The 15,531-nt window shown below is 36.2% G+C and overlaps 2 protein-coding genes across 2 annotated transcripts; one reads left to right on the forward strand and one right to left on the reverse strand.

Moving 5' to 3' along the window:
* The first annotated feature begins 2,370 nt into the window (after positions 1–2,370).
* On the forward strand, positions 2,371–5,088 carry LOC110628834 (ras-related protein RABA1f). The gene is made up of 2 exons (XM_021775650.2): positions 2,371–2,781; positions 4,255–5,088. The coding sequence occupies exons 1-2, from the start codon at positions 2,561–2,563 to the stop codon at positions 4,682–4,684; spliced, it is 651 nt and encodes a 216-aa protein (XP_021631342.1). The 5' UTR covers positions 2,371–2,560; the 3' UTR covers positions 4,685–5,088.
* Positions 5,089–6,459: 1,371 nt separating this feature from the next.
* LOC110628793 lies at positions 6,460–7,538 on the reverse strand. Its single transcript, XM_021775597.2, has one exon. It carries the CDS (start codon positions 7,260–7,262, stop codon positions 6,612–6,614), a length of 651 nt encoding a protein of 216 aa, XP_021631289.1. The 5' UTR covers positions 7,263–7,538; the 3' UTR covers positions 6,460–6,611.
* Between the last annotated feature and the right edge of the window lie 7,993 nt (positions 7,539–15,531).

Raw genomic sequence — 15,531 nt, forward strand, 5'->3', positions numbered from 1 at the left:
TAATTTTGAAATAATTCATTAGTTTATTATTATTAATTTTTAAATTATTATTATTAACTATCTTTGTAATGAGTTTATTAAATAAAATATTCAATTAGGTACGCATATAGTTTAATTGGTAAATTAAATACCTACAGAGTTATTTGAACAAGACAAACAATGATGGCTGAATTCATTACGATGAAAATGACTAACAAGACAAGACTGCGAAGCACCGTTGGGGATAATGGTCAAAATCTTATAATTTGTCGTTCACACCCTATTTTTCCATTTAGAATTGTATTATACAAGAAAAGAAAAAGTTGAAAATATTTAACCGTTGATTAAGAACATTCCAACTAGAGAAAAAACAAGAAAAACAAGAAGAAAACAACTCGTGAGAATAATTCAAAACGGCTCTTCTTTGATAATAATTTAATTAAATGCCTTTCTTGCCATTTTTCTTTTCAATTTTAAACTATTGTTGTCTATCTTCTACTGCTTCCCTATCCCATATGAGAAAAAGAATTATGTATTATGGCTATAAAAATAAATCATAATACAAAAACTGACAATTTCAGAAAACTTGTCTCTTAATATTAAAAAACAAAAATACAATAAACAAATGTCGAGTGTAGCTCTAACGCCATTGCGTTTCTGAAAGAAAAACTCTACTTTCAATCTTGAAATAGTACATGGAAAAGTCAGCCCGATTATAAAAAGATATTATGATAAATAAAGAAAATAAATGTTAAGTGAATTTACTTTATTAAAATCATAAAAATATAAAAATAAATTACTATTTAATTTTATACGATGAAAAAATTTATTAATTATAAAAAATAAATTATATTATTTTTAATATTTTATAAAATTTATTAATTAATTTCTTCATTAATTTGAACTGTTAAATATTATAAAAAATTTTAACATGTTCAAAAATTTAATTAATAAATTTTTTTATAATATAAAAATTAAATAATAATTTTTTTAAATATAAATATGATGGAAATAATTAATTTTAAATTTTATAGCAAACTTAATTAAATTTAACTTTTTATTGTTCACCTCTAATAAAAATTTCATTATTTAAAGATTAATTTTATATTTTAATTATATTTTTTAAATTTTTTATTACATTTTTTTATTAAAATTTTTTCTATTATAAATAATCTTCTCAAAATATTTTTAATTTTTGAAAAATAAATAACCTTCTTAAAATACTTTTTAATTTTTGAAAATTCAATAATAAATTTTAATTTTTACCCTTTAATTTTTTAAATTTTGCTTAAAATTTTGGATAGAAATTCTATTATTATTATAATAATATTATTGTATTTTTTAATTTTTACTCTAAAAAAATTTAAACAATTTCACATTCTTTAATTTTCTCTTGTTTTGCCAATCAAGAAAATTGCTATAAGATAAAACAAATATATAGAGAATAGCTTTGAAAATTCAACATGAAAATTTTAAAGAATATTTCCGTTATAAAATTCAAAAATCATATAAAAACTATTAAATAATATATATATATAGTTTCTTTGAATTGTATCATAAAAGTCACCTGTCATTCTTAATTTAGATAATTATATCAATTACGTCTCTCCACTTTAATTTTTTTGAAACACTCTCCACTTTAATTTATATGATAAAAATTCTTATATTTCTATATTTAACCAAAATTAAATTTTAGTTGTAAAAATAATAAAATAATTTTTTATAAAACTGTTTTTTAATAATAGTTAAAATAACATCTTTTTACTAAAAAATATTTTAATTTTCAGACCACAACCCCAAATAGACTTTAATGAAAAGTGAGTTCATATTAAAAATATGATTAAGCTTTGAAGAGGTCTCCGTCTCTCCGTCTCTATCCTGCATATGAATATAAGCTCTGCTTTCTATGCAAATCGCGAACGCCGCCCACTCTCTCTAAGAAAGTAAACAATGTCCATTTTTAAATTCAAAATTGTTTCCTGCCACTCGTCCACGGTTCAGTTCAACTTTTTACTCCAACCAAACTTTCCGGTTTGATTAGATCTCAAACCATATCCACATAACTACTTGATAATCAATTTAAGTTTTTCTTAGAAATCAAATTTAAGTTTAAAGTGAGATGAAAAAGAAAATTATTATCTTTGCCGTATAATTTAAATGGCCAAAATATAAGTCTCCTCTATGATCCATTATATAATAACCCTTTAAAACTTATTAGAAAAAAAGAAATTATTAAAATTTTAAATCACTAATTTTAGACTACGAAATAAATATTCAATTAATAAAATCAAATGTAATCAAACCCAAACCAGATGTATCGGTCCGATTAATCATTGAATTTTGCGTTTCAAACCGCTTTCTAAGTTTCCTGGTAGATAGATCATAGATAGATCCATCTTCCATAGCTATATATCCCGAAACCGAGACTAACTCATCCATTTCCAATCTTCGCTTTATGAACCCACATTTTCTATCTTCCCAATCGAAAAGTAGGACTGCCCATTTCGTTTTGATCTTCTTTTCCAAAAACCCAGCAATCCCTTTTATTTGAAACGCAGAGAAAGCGAGGGAATTTAGGTTAATGGGGGCTTACAGGGCAGACGATGACTATGACTACCTGTTCAAGGTGGTGTTAATAGGTGACTCTGGGGTTGGAAAATCCAATCTGTTGTCAAGATTCACGAAAAATGAATTCAGTCTGGAATCTAAATCTACCATCGGTGTTGAATTCGCCACTCGTAGCATCCATGTCGATGACAAGGTTGTCAAGGCCCAGATTTGGGACACTGCCGGCCAGGAAAGGTATATTTAACTGAATCTTGAATTCCGAAAGCAAACCATTTCAAATTCTGCTGTATGTGGTTGGTTTCTGTGGAACAAGTGCAAACTGCATTAGCTTTGTTCTTGATTCTCATATTAGATCTGTAGCTTGAAGTGCTTAGAGCTGTATAATTATTATTTCTATGCGTTTTCTAATTTTAAAAAGGAATTTCTATCATAACTCTGTTGCTTATTAAAGCTGGAAAAAGGTGTAAAGAGAAATTTTTATTTATTTTGGGATCAGGCTTCAAGTCATGGATTATATGCTTAAATTATAGGACAGTTAACAATCAAAATTTGAATGCCGGTCCTGTTAATTAAAAGCTCCGTATTTGATCCTGGTTATTTAAGCAGTAGTTCAATTTTGATCCCTCTGTGTTTCCCTATCATCAGTGGAGAATGTTCATGGCATCTGCGTGTACGTCTGACAGGGTTTTTAATGCCAGTAATAGAACCTGAAATGTTTCATGTGAGTCACGGCCACCTACCAAAAGTATTAGGGATTTTATTTGGTACAATTGACTCTGACCGGGTTCAAATTCAAGAGCGTTCAATCCTCGAGTTGAGCCCAATACCAAAAGTATTAGAGTTTAATGTTGCCTCTTTGGTGATTGGATTTTGCTTGAGAATGGATCTGTGATAAATATTGATGATTGCCACAATCCCTTTCACTTTTGCACGTTTGCTTAATTATCTTACTTGGCTCAACAGATCTATTATTTACTTGAAAGCTTTTGAAGGCAATAATGGCAACAAGTTATTTCTACTTTCTTCGATTTGAAAGTAATGGAAAGTTTTCAAATATTTGACCATAAACTGAGTTCCATAGATATTTGCACATTGACAAACTGATGAAGGACTGGCTGCAGCTGACAAGGGCTAATTCCTGTGTGTTTTTCTTAGGGATTGTGCTTTTTCCTATATGGTAACATAAACAGAAGTTTGAATTTTCAGTACTAATTTGTTTTCTGATAAATCTATGAACCGTCCTACAATACTTGATATGTTACTTGCTCTGGCCAGAGCTAATGTTGCTTGGCTTTTTTTAACATTCTTGAGTGCCATGAGTTATTCTCAGATTTGGTTGTGCATTATGAGAAGCAAACTAGTTTTGTTATTTGATCTCCTTTTTTTTTTTAACCTCCATTTTTGTCAACAATTCAAGGACATACTAAATATATCTTTAAGGAATACTCTACAGGTAAAAATTGTCAGCTTGTTGTGTTGTGGAGGTTTAGTTTTCCTTTCTTTTTGAGGTTTTCTTTAGGGGGAGGGAACGGGCCCACTTGGCTGGGTATGAAGATGTATAAATGAAACCTTGTCTGCACGCAGCCCCTTAAAATGACTACCTTCTCTTTGGATTTTGATCATTATTTAGCTTGATTAGACAGAATTATTTCTATGGTTGCTTTTATTTTTGGAAACAGATTCTCATCTACTATTTTCTTTCTTCAGATATCGTGCGATCACTAGTGCATACTACAGAGGAGCTGTTGGTGCCTTGCTTGTCTATGATGTCACTCGACATGTCACCTTTGAGAATGTGGAGAGATGGTTGAAGGAGCTTCGAGATCACACTGATTCCAACATTGTTATTATGCTTGTAGGAAACAAGGCTGATTTGAGGCACTTGCGTGCAGTTACAACTGACGATGCTAAGGCATTTGCTGAGAAAGAAAACACTTTCTTTATGGAAACCTCTGCCCTAGAGTCCTTGAATGTTGACAATGCCTTCACTGAAGTACTAACTCAGATCTATCGTGTTGTCAGCCGAAAGGCTCTTGACATTGGGGATGACCCAACATCCTTGCCGAAGGGACAGACTATTAATGTTGGCAAAGATGACGTATCAGCTATGAAAAAAGATGGTTGCTGCTCTGCATAGTCAGAATAAAAACAAGTCTTGATCTTAGTAGTTTCTTCTTTTAAAGATCTGCATTTCAGTGGTTTGAACTTTGAAGATGTCTTTTTTCTCTACAAAATGCAAAAGAAGCCACCTGGAATGCTCACATATGGCATTTGTAGTTTGATGGCGTGCTTAGAGATTAGCAAAGTTTAAGTTGAGAGACAACTTAAGGGTTCAGATCGAAGAGACTATCACATGTGGCTGGCATTTCTGTTACCTATTATTCTTTTGTAGTTTTGCTTCCGTGGGTGGTGTTGTATCCATAGACAGATCCAACCCTCTAGGTTAGGTTATCTTTTATTGCTTATATTTGGAAAATATGTTGAGATAATGGTGTTTTTACTGGATTTATTTATTAATCGATTATCTTGTCCTGATTTAAACTTTATATGTTCACATTATTACATGCACGTCGGTAAGTGTAATCAAGCTTGTGATTTATTTAATTTAACACTATATGAGCTTCTCTCTCTATCTTGTAGAGAGAGATTTTCCTCTCGTTGGGGTTCCTTCTAAGACTTTTTGGACCTTTTTTCTGATGTTCGTCGGTCTCCTTTGCCTCGGTGCGACAGGAGGTTTTTCTCCTTTGCCATTAGGTGAAGTTGTAAATGTAGGTGGCGTTTTTGGCAGAGGAGATTCAAAGAGAGGGATTTTTATAGATCTCTACTTAGTTGAATCAACTGCTTGTTTGAGCCTTGAATGGTGGTTTGGGTGCGTGCCTTGTTGGATGTTTTCTTCGTTTGTAGGTCTTGAAAATCAGATCTCCGGTGTTCCCTTGTGTAAAGCCCGGTGATAGGGTGAAGAGAATCGTTTACAGGTAGTGGTGGTCTATGCAGCTCACCAGCCTCTATCAGTAATTCTCATCATCGATTCTACACAGAGGTCCTTACAATTCTTGGTAGTTCATCATCATAATCTTAGATGGAACACTTGCACGGATCTCTGGGCAAGCATAGTTGCAAACTACCACATCACAGGTGAAATACGTGAATAAGTAAATACTGCAGATCTGGAGTTGATAAACCTAATCTTTTAAACCAAGCCCAGCAGTGGAATAGCTCGTTTTGCACTGACAAACTAGTGGTATGATGTGTCGTTTTAGGATCTGATAAAATTTTAGTAATGGCAGACTCTGAAACAGCATGATGCTTTGGAATTCTGGGCAATGCAAGCAAATCCTTCCTTCAAATCACAAGTGCTTTTTTTTTTTGGCCGAAGGTTTATTTCAATTTTATAATCCAACTACAAGAAGCATGCTCAAGGTTAAAAAGAAAAATCTAACTAAGCGTAGACCCAAAAATGAACCCAAGTTCAGTAGAACCTACCCTAGGGAGTTCACTAGCACCGTATTACTGAGAAGGCATGCCGGCAACAGACAATACCATTATCTTAAGGTTGTCAAAATCGTGTAAAGCTTCAATGCAACACTGAAAGCACAGAAAATCACCTTAACACATAAAACCTAGTATTGAAGAGAATGAATCTAGTTTTAGGAGCCAAACAAATGCCAAAATCATGGAAAAAAACTGCAAATCTCCAAAACACTAGCAACAAGTGGAGGAATTAGAGCTCTTCAGCGTCTCACTCGCAACTTTTGAATTGTTTAAGGTTCCATGCAAATGAGCTTGCTTATCCTTTTTTTTCTTTTTCTTTTTCCTTTTGGATATCCGTGGTGAGATTTCAACTGCAGATAGTTTCATATTTACTATTAGGCACATTAACGAATAACGTATCTAGGAGCAGTTGCAAACAAATTCCAACCTGAAGTTCAATGCTTGCAACAGAATATTTAAAGCCCGTGGCCAAAATTTTCAAGTCAATCAGACAAAACTTTATTAACAAAAAAAGGAAATAAATAAATATAAGTGGCTAATGTCTACTCTGCGTCTGTGTTCCCCCATGTTCATCAAGCTGCAGCAGATACGTCTTCATCCACGTCTAGTGAAGTCCTCTTACAACGACCATTCAGTCTCCCCTCCATCGTGCGACACGCATATCTGTTCCTTCTCTGTCTCCTTAATCTCCTGAAAAATTCCTCAGAATTCATAGATGGGTTGACAGAAACCTTCTCAATCCTCCCTCTTGCAAGCTTAACGAAAGAGGAAAGAGAGGGATCAGCTAGCTGTTTAGGTGGGGTAAGGCAAAAATCACCAATTCTGGCAAATGTCCTCTCTCCCTCCAATGGACCATTTTGCCATTTAACCACATAAGTGCAGAGACACTCTTCTTCTCCTCCTTGCTTAAACCTATGTTTCTCATTCAATACTTCAACAACAAGAGCATCAAAGAACTTAACATCGCCATTCTCAAAATTATATGATGCACATACTGTCTTACCCACAAAAACATTTTTGCAATCATGGTCTTGTAATTGGACACTGCTTTGCCTAAACCTTCCCATGAAATCTTCCAATTCTTCCACGGCATTGAAATCCTCAGCATTATAAATTTCATTGTAATTTTCTGGGAAACCAACATATTCTATAGTTATCGTTTCAGCATCCCATATAAGATTCACGTCATACCATGCATTATCCTCTGGAGATTGGAATTCCATGGCAAAATCTTGGATAGTTTCTAATTCCAGGAGTTGATTATTGAGGGTTCCCGTAGTAAAAGAATTGAAAAGTGATGGAGAATGAGATTGAACTTGAACAGTACAGGGGGTTATGCTATAAATTTAAGCAAGATTTACCTGGTCATTTGATGTCTTCTCTTGTAGTTGAAGAATCGGTCGGGCTTGCCAAACACAAATTCTGGAGTCCAAGGAAAGGACTCTTGCGACCTGGATTTTGGATGTTTAACTACTCTATTTATGCGCAGGTGAGTAAGATACTGCTCCGTCTCTGATTTTTGCCTTTTCAATAATTTTTTTTTTGTAACTGCAATTTATTTCCTTTGATTTAGTGAAATATAACAGTTCGTCCATCTGTTTTTAAAAACTTTTAATTTAATCCTTTACATTTAAAAAAACTACAAAATAATCCATACCGTCAAATTTTCAGTTAACCTTCCATTTATTTTAATAAAAATGACTAAACTACCATTTTCTCCTCATTCTTCTCCTTCTTTTCCCGATCATCTTCTTCCTTTTCTCCTCATCTTCCTCCTCCTCCTCCTCCTTCTTCTTCTTCTTCTTCTTTTTCTTCTTCTCCTTCTCCTTCTTTTCCCGATCCTTTCTCCTCCTTCTCCTTCTCCTCCTCCTCCCGATCCTCTTCTTCCTTTTCTCATCATCCTCCTCCTCCTCCTGATCCTTTCTCCTCCTCCTCCTCCTCCTCCTTCTTCTTCTTCTTCTTCTGTGTTGGGATGGAGTGAATACTGTTTAGTTGAGTTTTTTTTACTTAAAGGGTAGTTTAGTCATTTTCATTAAAATAAACAGAAGGTTAACTGAAAATTTGACGATAAGGACTATTTTGTAGTTTTTTTAAATGTAAAGGATTAAATTGAAAGTTTTTAAAAACAGAGAGATGAAACGTTGTATTTCACTAAACTAGAGGGACTAAATTGCAGTTTATCCTTTTTTATTAATTTTTCAAATATATTTATTTTAAAAATATTAAATTTTATTAAATACTAAAAAAAATATTTAAAAGAAAATACAAGGGTTATTTATCCTAAATAATTAAAATGCTCTTATAATTTTAAAATTATATTAAAATATTATGATATTTTTATTTTATTAATTAAAAAAATATTTATTTATTTTTATTATTCAATTTATTTTAAATAATTAAAATATCTCTATAGTTTTAGGATTATATTAAAATAATTTTATATTTTTATTGTATTAATTAAAAATTATACTTATTAGTTTTTATTCATTTTTATTTTTATGTATGTGTATCAGTATATGTGCGATAAAAAAATTTATTAGTTAGTCTTTTGATTTTAAAAAATATATTAAAATAATTATAAGATTTTAAAAATTCTACTTATAAATTTGTTCGTTAATTTTATCCGTTAAATATTAAGAAAAATTTAAAACACTCTTAATTAATTTATATTTTTATAAAATTGAGGATCAACTAATAAAATTTTTTATACTATAAAAACTAAATAATATGAAATTTAATGCCTAAAATTAACAAAGGGTTAATTAATATTTTTTAGTACTATAAGATTTTAATGTGTGTTTTAAAATAAAGAAACTAACTGAAGTTGCAGGGATTAGATTGATCACGTGGCCGAAATGTAACTGAACTGTAACTGGACAGAACCTGTAAAAAAAGAACATGAGTGTAATACCCGGCTAGATTCCGATATCGGAATTCCCACCGTCCGGTGGAATCTCGGAAGTCGGAAACCTCTAGAAGGGTAAAACCATGTTTTCATAAAATGTTTTAATGTATTTTATGGTTTTAAGCAAGAAAGGAAATGAGTTTTGTGTGAAAATAACTTGGAGGAAGACCCAGGTTCGGCCGCCGAACCTCAAGTTCGGCTGCCGAACATGCATGCATTTCGGGAGTGCTTTAGGCCTCCGAAGGCATGAGTGAGGGAAGTCCAGGTTCGGCCACCGAACATGGCATGCATGCGGAGGCACGTTAGGCCCCCGAAAGTGGCATGGCCAGCCACCTATAAAGGGCCATGTCCGAACGGGTGAGCTTTTCTCCCCGTTTTCGGCCAAGGTGAGCTTTCCGCCGTCCCTCATCGATTTTGAGCTTCTTCCTTCTAATCTTCATGATTTTCTTATGAGTTTTCACTTGGTTTTGAAGATTTCGAGCTTAGATCGAAGTTGTGAAACTTGGAGACCTCAGGAACACATCCTCCCCAAATCTCCAAGTTAGGTCACACTCTCTCTCGATCTTCAAGAGGTAAGAGTCGATCTTGAGCTCATTCTATGTTTTAAATAAGTTTTAAGAGGATTCATGGGGTAGAAATGCATGTTTAGGTTAGTTGAACATTGTTAGGTTTTGTGTGAGTTTTGGGCAATGTAGGTTGCTGAGTTGCTTGTTTTGTGCTGTTGTTGGGGTTTAGGTTAGTTTGAGACCCCTATGTGTTGATGTATGTGTATATGCACGATTTGAGAGGGTTGGATGCATGTTTGGAAGTTTGGGAGGCATTTTGTGCATGTTGGAGCTGAGTTTCTGCCCCTTTGGGAGAACTCAGGTTCGGCAGCCGAAGGGACTTTCGGCCGCCGAACCTGCCTGTGGAGGCCAACTTTCGGCTGCCAAACCCTGCCCCCGAAAGTGGACTTTCGGCTCTGGAAGGGAGTTTCGGCGGCCGAAGGTGCCGCCGAACATGCATGAGTTTCGGCTCTGGAACCCACTTTCGGCCGCCGAAGGTGCCGCCGAAAGTGGCTGAGTTTCGGCTCTGGAGGGACTTTCGGCCGCCGAACCTGTCTCCAAAAGTGCCCTGTTCAGCCTTCCTTTGCATGATTTCTATGATTGTTTTAAGATGTTTTAGGGGGTTTTTGGGGAGCAGTTTAGAGTTATATTAGTCTTTGTTTGGTACCTCATTTGAGTCCACCTGTGTAGGTTCGGACCCGAGGAACCGAGGACCCCAGCAGTGAGCTAGCTGCTTTAGAGTCTACCAGAGGTGAGTAGAATAAACCTTCATGTTTTAAATTAATGAAAGATCTAGCATGATTCACGTATCATGAATGCCATGAGATATTCTAGGTTGTTTGCACTAGAATTCACGAATATGTTGCATTGCATTATTTGATGTTGATGTGGATGGATGTTGGATGATCCTGTAGTCCTCGTATGATATGATATGGTGATGATACGATATGATGATGATACGGTACGGAAGACCAGTGAGGCCCATTCTACGCCCCTGGCACAATGTAAGAGAAAGACCAGTGAGGCCCATTCTACGCCCCTGGCACAGTTGGAATGTTATGTTATGTTATGTTATGTAAGAGAAAGACCAGTGAGGCCCATTTTACGCCCCTGGCACAGTTGGACTATGTAGAGGACTACTGGTGACAAGTCCATCCTTGATGTGATTTGTTTGTGATGTGATGCATTCCGTTATAGCATATGTTTTAGATGTTTTATTATTCTGCTCACTGGGCTCTTGTAGCTCACCCTATTTCCCTAATCCCCCAGATTTGCAGGTACAGGGTAGACCAGGAGGTTAGCAAGAGTAGAGTCATGTTTATGTAATAGCTAGATGTGGACATGAATATGATGTAATGTAAAAGTATAGTATAGAAATGTAATGTAATGATGCTTATGGAAGTTTAGAGTTGTGCTTGACCATAGTATGTTGTTAATCCCTTTTCGGTACATGATCTTAAATGTTTAATGATGATTATGTAAACCAAGCTTAATGTATGTTATGATACCCCATTAGAGTATTTGATGAGGACTCCAGTGAGAGGTTTTATGTTATGATTTTTGCATGCATAGGTTAAGCTTGGGGAAGGAATGAATGAATGAACGAATGAATGAATAAATGAGAAAGTTTTAAATTTTTATGTAATTGTTGATCATGTATGGGATTATACAGGTATACATGTTATATGTCAGGCTTGCTACGGGTCCCGGCGGCCTTAAGCCGATCTGAATCCTAGCTCCGGTAGCGGTCCGGTTTCCGGGTCGTTACAATGAGGTGGTGGTGGGTGCACATGACAGCCACTCTGACGCTCAAGTCAGTATATTGTAGAATAGAGAGAATATAATGAACTGCTTAGAGTTTGAGTAGTATTAGAGAATAGAGTATCTTTGCCTTTATGATCTTTCTCCTTTTATACTGTAAGAATGTAGTGATGAATATAGAATTTTCCGATAATCTGGGGATGATATGGCCGTTTGCTTGATAAAGGTTATTGCCAGCTAATAAGTTGGCAATTCCGCGATTACAGGTATAATGTGTATGCGCTGGACTGTACCTGTTAATAGTAACTTCGTGCCGAGACTTGCCTTGTCAAGAGAAGGGCGAGTCTTTGACGATAATCAAGGTGTTTGAGGTGTCTGAATCTTCCTTCCTCGGGATAGACCGCCTTTGCTTCGTACCTGTGCCCTTGCTACGTGGCCCTACCTTATAGTGACAGCTCACAACTTACCTTGGACGGTTATTATGTAACATCAGAGGTCCCCTTGCTAGTTTTTGATTCTTCAAATTCGAAGGAAATATCTCTCATTGAGATCTGGGCCACGTGACCCCTCAAGGTTGGTTTCTTACTGCTCGTGTCGCTTCGTCTATCTAGCTTTTCAATGATGACTACAATACTTATTATGCCGCATTTAAAGTCCACTATCAAAACCGTCTTATAAAAGCCTTTGTCTTCCCCAAGTACTATTTTTGCTCTCTTCTGCAACCCTTTAGAGAAACTTGCTTCGCAACTTCCTTCTCTTTTTTGCTCCATACAGTCGTATTTTTCTTACGGTAACTCTGTTTTCTTTTTTCCTTTAATATGAACAGGAATACCTCTTCTTCGCTTTTCCCTAGCGGGGTCTCTTTCTCTAGCTCCTCCTCTGATGGCCCCATCCGAGCGTTAGCCCTTATCATTCTGTTGAGGGAGGGTCTAGAGAATGAGGGTGGTCTACTCAGTGATACCTCATGTGTCCTTTTGGACCATGATGTGGATTGTTTGTATGATACTTACCACATTCCTCGAGGGGTTTTCCAAGTCTTTACTCCTTCTCCCCGCATTCGCATCAATGATTTGATCCCTGCCGAGGACACTATCATTTTGTTTGAGGAGCATATGAAGGCGGGTCTTTGATTCCCCCTAGACCTCTTTTTCATAGAGGTCCTTCGATTTCACAAATTTTCGATTATCCAACTTCATCCTATCAGTTGGAGAATCCTTGTGGATTTTCAATTCATCTGTCTCAATAATCATATCGAACTGAATGTGACACTTTTTTTTCCAGTTGTACCAGCTAGGTATCCATAAAAACAAAGAGTTTTGGTACTTCAGTAGCCGAAAATACTTAACCATTTTTGACCTGATGCCTTCCTCTTTAAAACGGTAGAAAAATAAATTTTTTGTCCTTCATACCGGACGTCAAGGGTTTTGGACATCTTCAAACGACTGGCATTTTTGGGTGGAATTGAAGAAGAATGGAATTCGTCTGAGGAGAGAGGAGGATAGAACTTTAGCCTTTCTCTTAATGATGGCGAAGGCCTTAAAGAAAATAGACATCACCCAGGCAGTGAGAAAAGCTATTTTATCTTAGCAGAGTTATTTGTAGGCAAATCAAACCCGACCCATCCAACCTTCCTAGCCTTGGTGAAGGCTTTTCCCAGGCTCTGGATGAGGGCACTTCTCTTTCTATTTTTTTTACTTTTTGAACTGCCTTTCTTACTTACTTTTTTTTTTTTTTTTTGCAGATATGGCTAGGTCAAGCAAATTTATTGAGGCGGCACGGGTCGCTAGCAAAGGTAAGGCTGTTGCCAGGGTTGCTAGTCCCCCTTCTAAACGTGCTCACCCCACAAAAGAGGTTATTATTCTCCCTCCTCTCCTACCCCTTCCCACAGTGGAAGACTCGACCCAACTACAGACTGAGGCTTCTACTCTGCATCAGCCCCTAGGCTTCCTGTGATGTCCTTACCTCCTTTGTACTTACTCTCGTGAGCATTGAGTCGAGTCTTCCTAACCTCCAAGCATCTAGTGTTTGGCTTTGGCACTAAATCGGATGCCCTTACTCCTTGACAATCCCACTCTAGGACTTATGTTAATCAAAGCTGCCCTGAGGCCTACAGACCGATGACACCTGAATGAGCTCGAGATAAACAAGCTTTTTGACAACTCCATACATTCTGCACCGGAGGGCGCTCTTTGTACTTATGTTGCCAAGGATTGATACAAAGCCTTAAGGCAGGAGTTTGGTGCAAATGATACGGACAGGAGGCTCTTGGACAAGGAATGTTTAAGGTTGAAGGCTCGGGTCATTAAAGTCGAGGGTACCATGAAGGAGACCCTAGAGCCGGTGGATAAGCTGCGAGCCGAACTTGATGAGGCCTTCACTTCCAACCTAGGCCTTAATAACTAGGCTAAATCTGTTGAGATTCAGGTGGCCCTACTTCAACTCCAGGTCTTAGAACTATAGGCACAAGCTAAAAGAGCTCAGGCTGCCTCTACCAGAGTTGCTGAGTTCGAGGCGAAGCTTAAGGAGATAGTGGCCCAAGGTGGGGAGATGTTTGTTCAAGGTAAGCATTCGGTTAAGAAGGAGCTGGCGAAGCATTTTTCTTCTGAGGATTTTTCTTGGATAGACGGCATCCTCCCCGAGGAGGAAGATGAAGTGAAAGAGGAGGAGGAGCGTGCTGAAGACACTCCCATCGACTGGGTCTTTACTGATAATGTAATAGATGTAGAAAATTTTGATGTAATGGAGACTCGGGCAAATGAACCTGAAGACCCTTCTCTTATGTAATCTTCCATGATCTTAATGAAAATATCTTGCCATTTTTTTCATTAAGTGTTTTCATGCTCTACAAATAATCCCTGTAAAAGATTGCTTAAGGGGTTAACATCTGACCATGACGCCTGGTCACTAGCCTAACTAGTGGCCATGAAATAAATAACTTAGTAAATTTGCAAAATCGGACTAACACTTAGACATGTTTTCTGGCAGATGGCCGCCCTATGGTCTAGGCATGAACAACCTTAAAATATTTATTTTAAACGTGATTGAAACCTAGCCATAAACCTGGCAGGCAGTCTCCTTGGGGCCTGGGTGTCAAATGCCTTATTTAGCGGGACTAACGCTCGAATTAGGTGGCCTAGTGATCAGTCCAAATTTAGACCATTTTATCATGATGTTATTGATGTTAATTTACACTTTTTTTGTCTAATTTTGTGATTTTGATCTTATTTTGCAGAAAATGGTGTAAAGAGGTAATTTGGAGAAAATGCCCTTAAAACTGCCTAAAATGGAACAAAGGATAGCAAGCATGCCAAGTTGCAACTGAAGAGGAGACAAACAAGGAAAGTAATTTGAAATTCAAATTTCAAATCTCCAAGAGCATTCAAAATTCAAAATTCAAGATTCAGCTTATTAAGGAAAATGCTAAATAAGGAAAGTGGCAAATAAGGAAAGTGCAGTCAGCAGAGCAATTTGAAATTCAAATTTCAAATCTTCAAGAATCCCTTTCCTTATTGAGGAAGCCAAATCTCAAGAAAATGCACATTCAAAATTTGAAATTCAAAATTCAACTTGTTAAGGAAGTCAAAGAAGACATACTTGCCCCCCAAGTCTTGCACATTCAAAATTCAAAATTCAAAAAGAGGCTCCACCTAACTAATGTATACTTGGGCGGCAAGGGCAGCAACTTGGGCAGTAAGGAAGACCAACTTGGGCAGCAAGGAAGACCAACTTGGGCAGCAAGGAAGACCAACTTGGGCAGCAAGGAGACCTAGGGCAACACTTTCAACTATAAAAAGACACATAAGAAGCCTCCCTATGCTTTTTCTACTCTCCTTTGGACACACATACGGGTAGGGAAACACTTTCAACTATAAAAAGACATATAAGAAGCCTCCCTATGCTTTTTCTACTCTCCTTTGGACACACATACGGGATTGCAAGTGGCCACATCTCTTCTTCATCTCTTTCTTTATTTTTGGTTTTGTTTCAGTCATGAGTGGCTGAAACCATTATTTCTAGTTGAAGATTGGTTGAAACTTTAGTTGTTTTATGGATTGGGAGATCTGAACATACATTGTTTATCTTTTGTTTTTCAATATTTATGCAATTTCATGCTTAATTCCATTATTTCTTTGTTATTTAGATCAATAAGGCCAATTGAATCTTCATTGCAAGATAATAATTTGTTAGTTTAGATAGTTTTAAGTCAGTGATTGCTTGGATTATTCAAACACAAGTAACTCTTGGTGTAAAAACTAAAGAAATTGCATGATCTAGCAATAT

The sequence above is a fragment of the Manihot esculenta genome, chromosome 12 (genome assembly GCF_001659605.2).
Source record: "Manihot esculenta cultivar AM560-2 chromosome 12, M.esculenta_v8, whole genome shotgun sequence".
NCBI lineage: Eukaryota > Viridiplantae > Streptophyta > Magnoliopsida > Malpighiales > Euphorbiaceae > Manihot > Manihot esculenta.

What these genes read in the sequence shown, in the direction of transcription:
- LOC110628793 (XM_021775597.2), bottom strand. Translation starts at nt 7,262, where the DNA reads ATGGAATTCCAATCTCCAGAGGATAATGCATGGTATGACGTGAATCTT.
- LOC110628834 (XM_021775650.2), top strand. Translation starts at nt 2,561, where the DNA reads ATGGGGGCTTACAGGGCAGACGATGACTATGACTACCTGTTCAAGGTG. An exon ending in GACACTGCCGGCCAGGAAAG is followed by an intron (nt 2,782 to 4,254) that starts GTATATTTAACT and finishes TTCTTTCTTCAG; the next exon opens with ATATCGTGCGATCACTAGTG.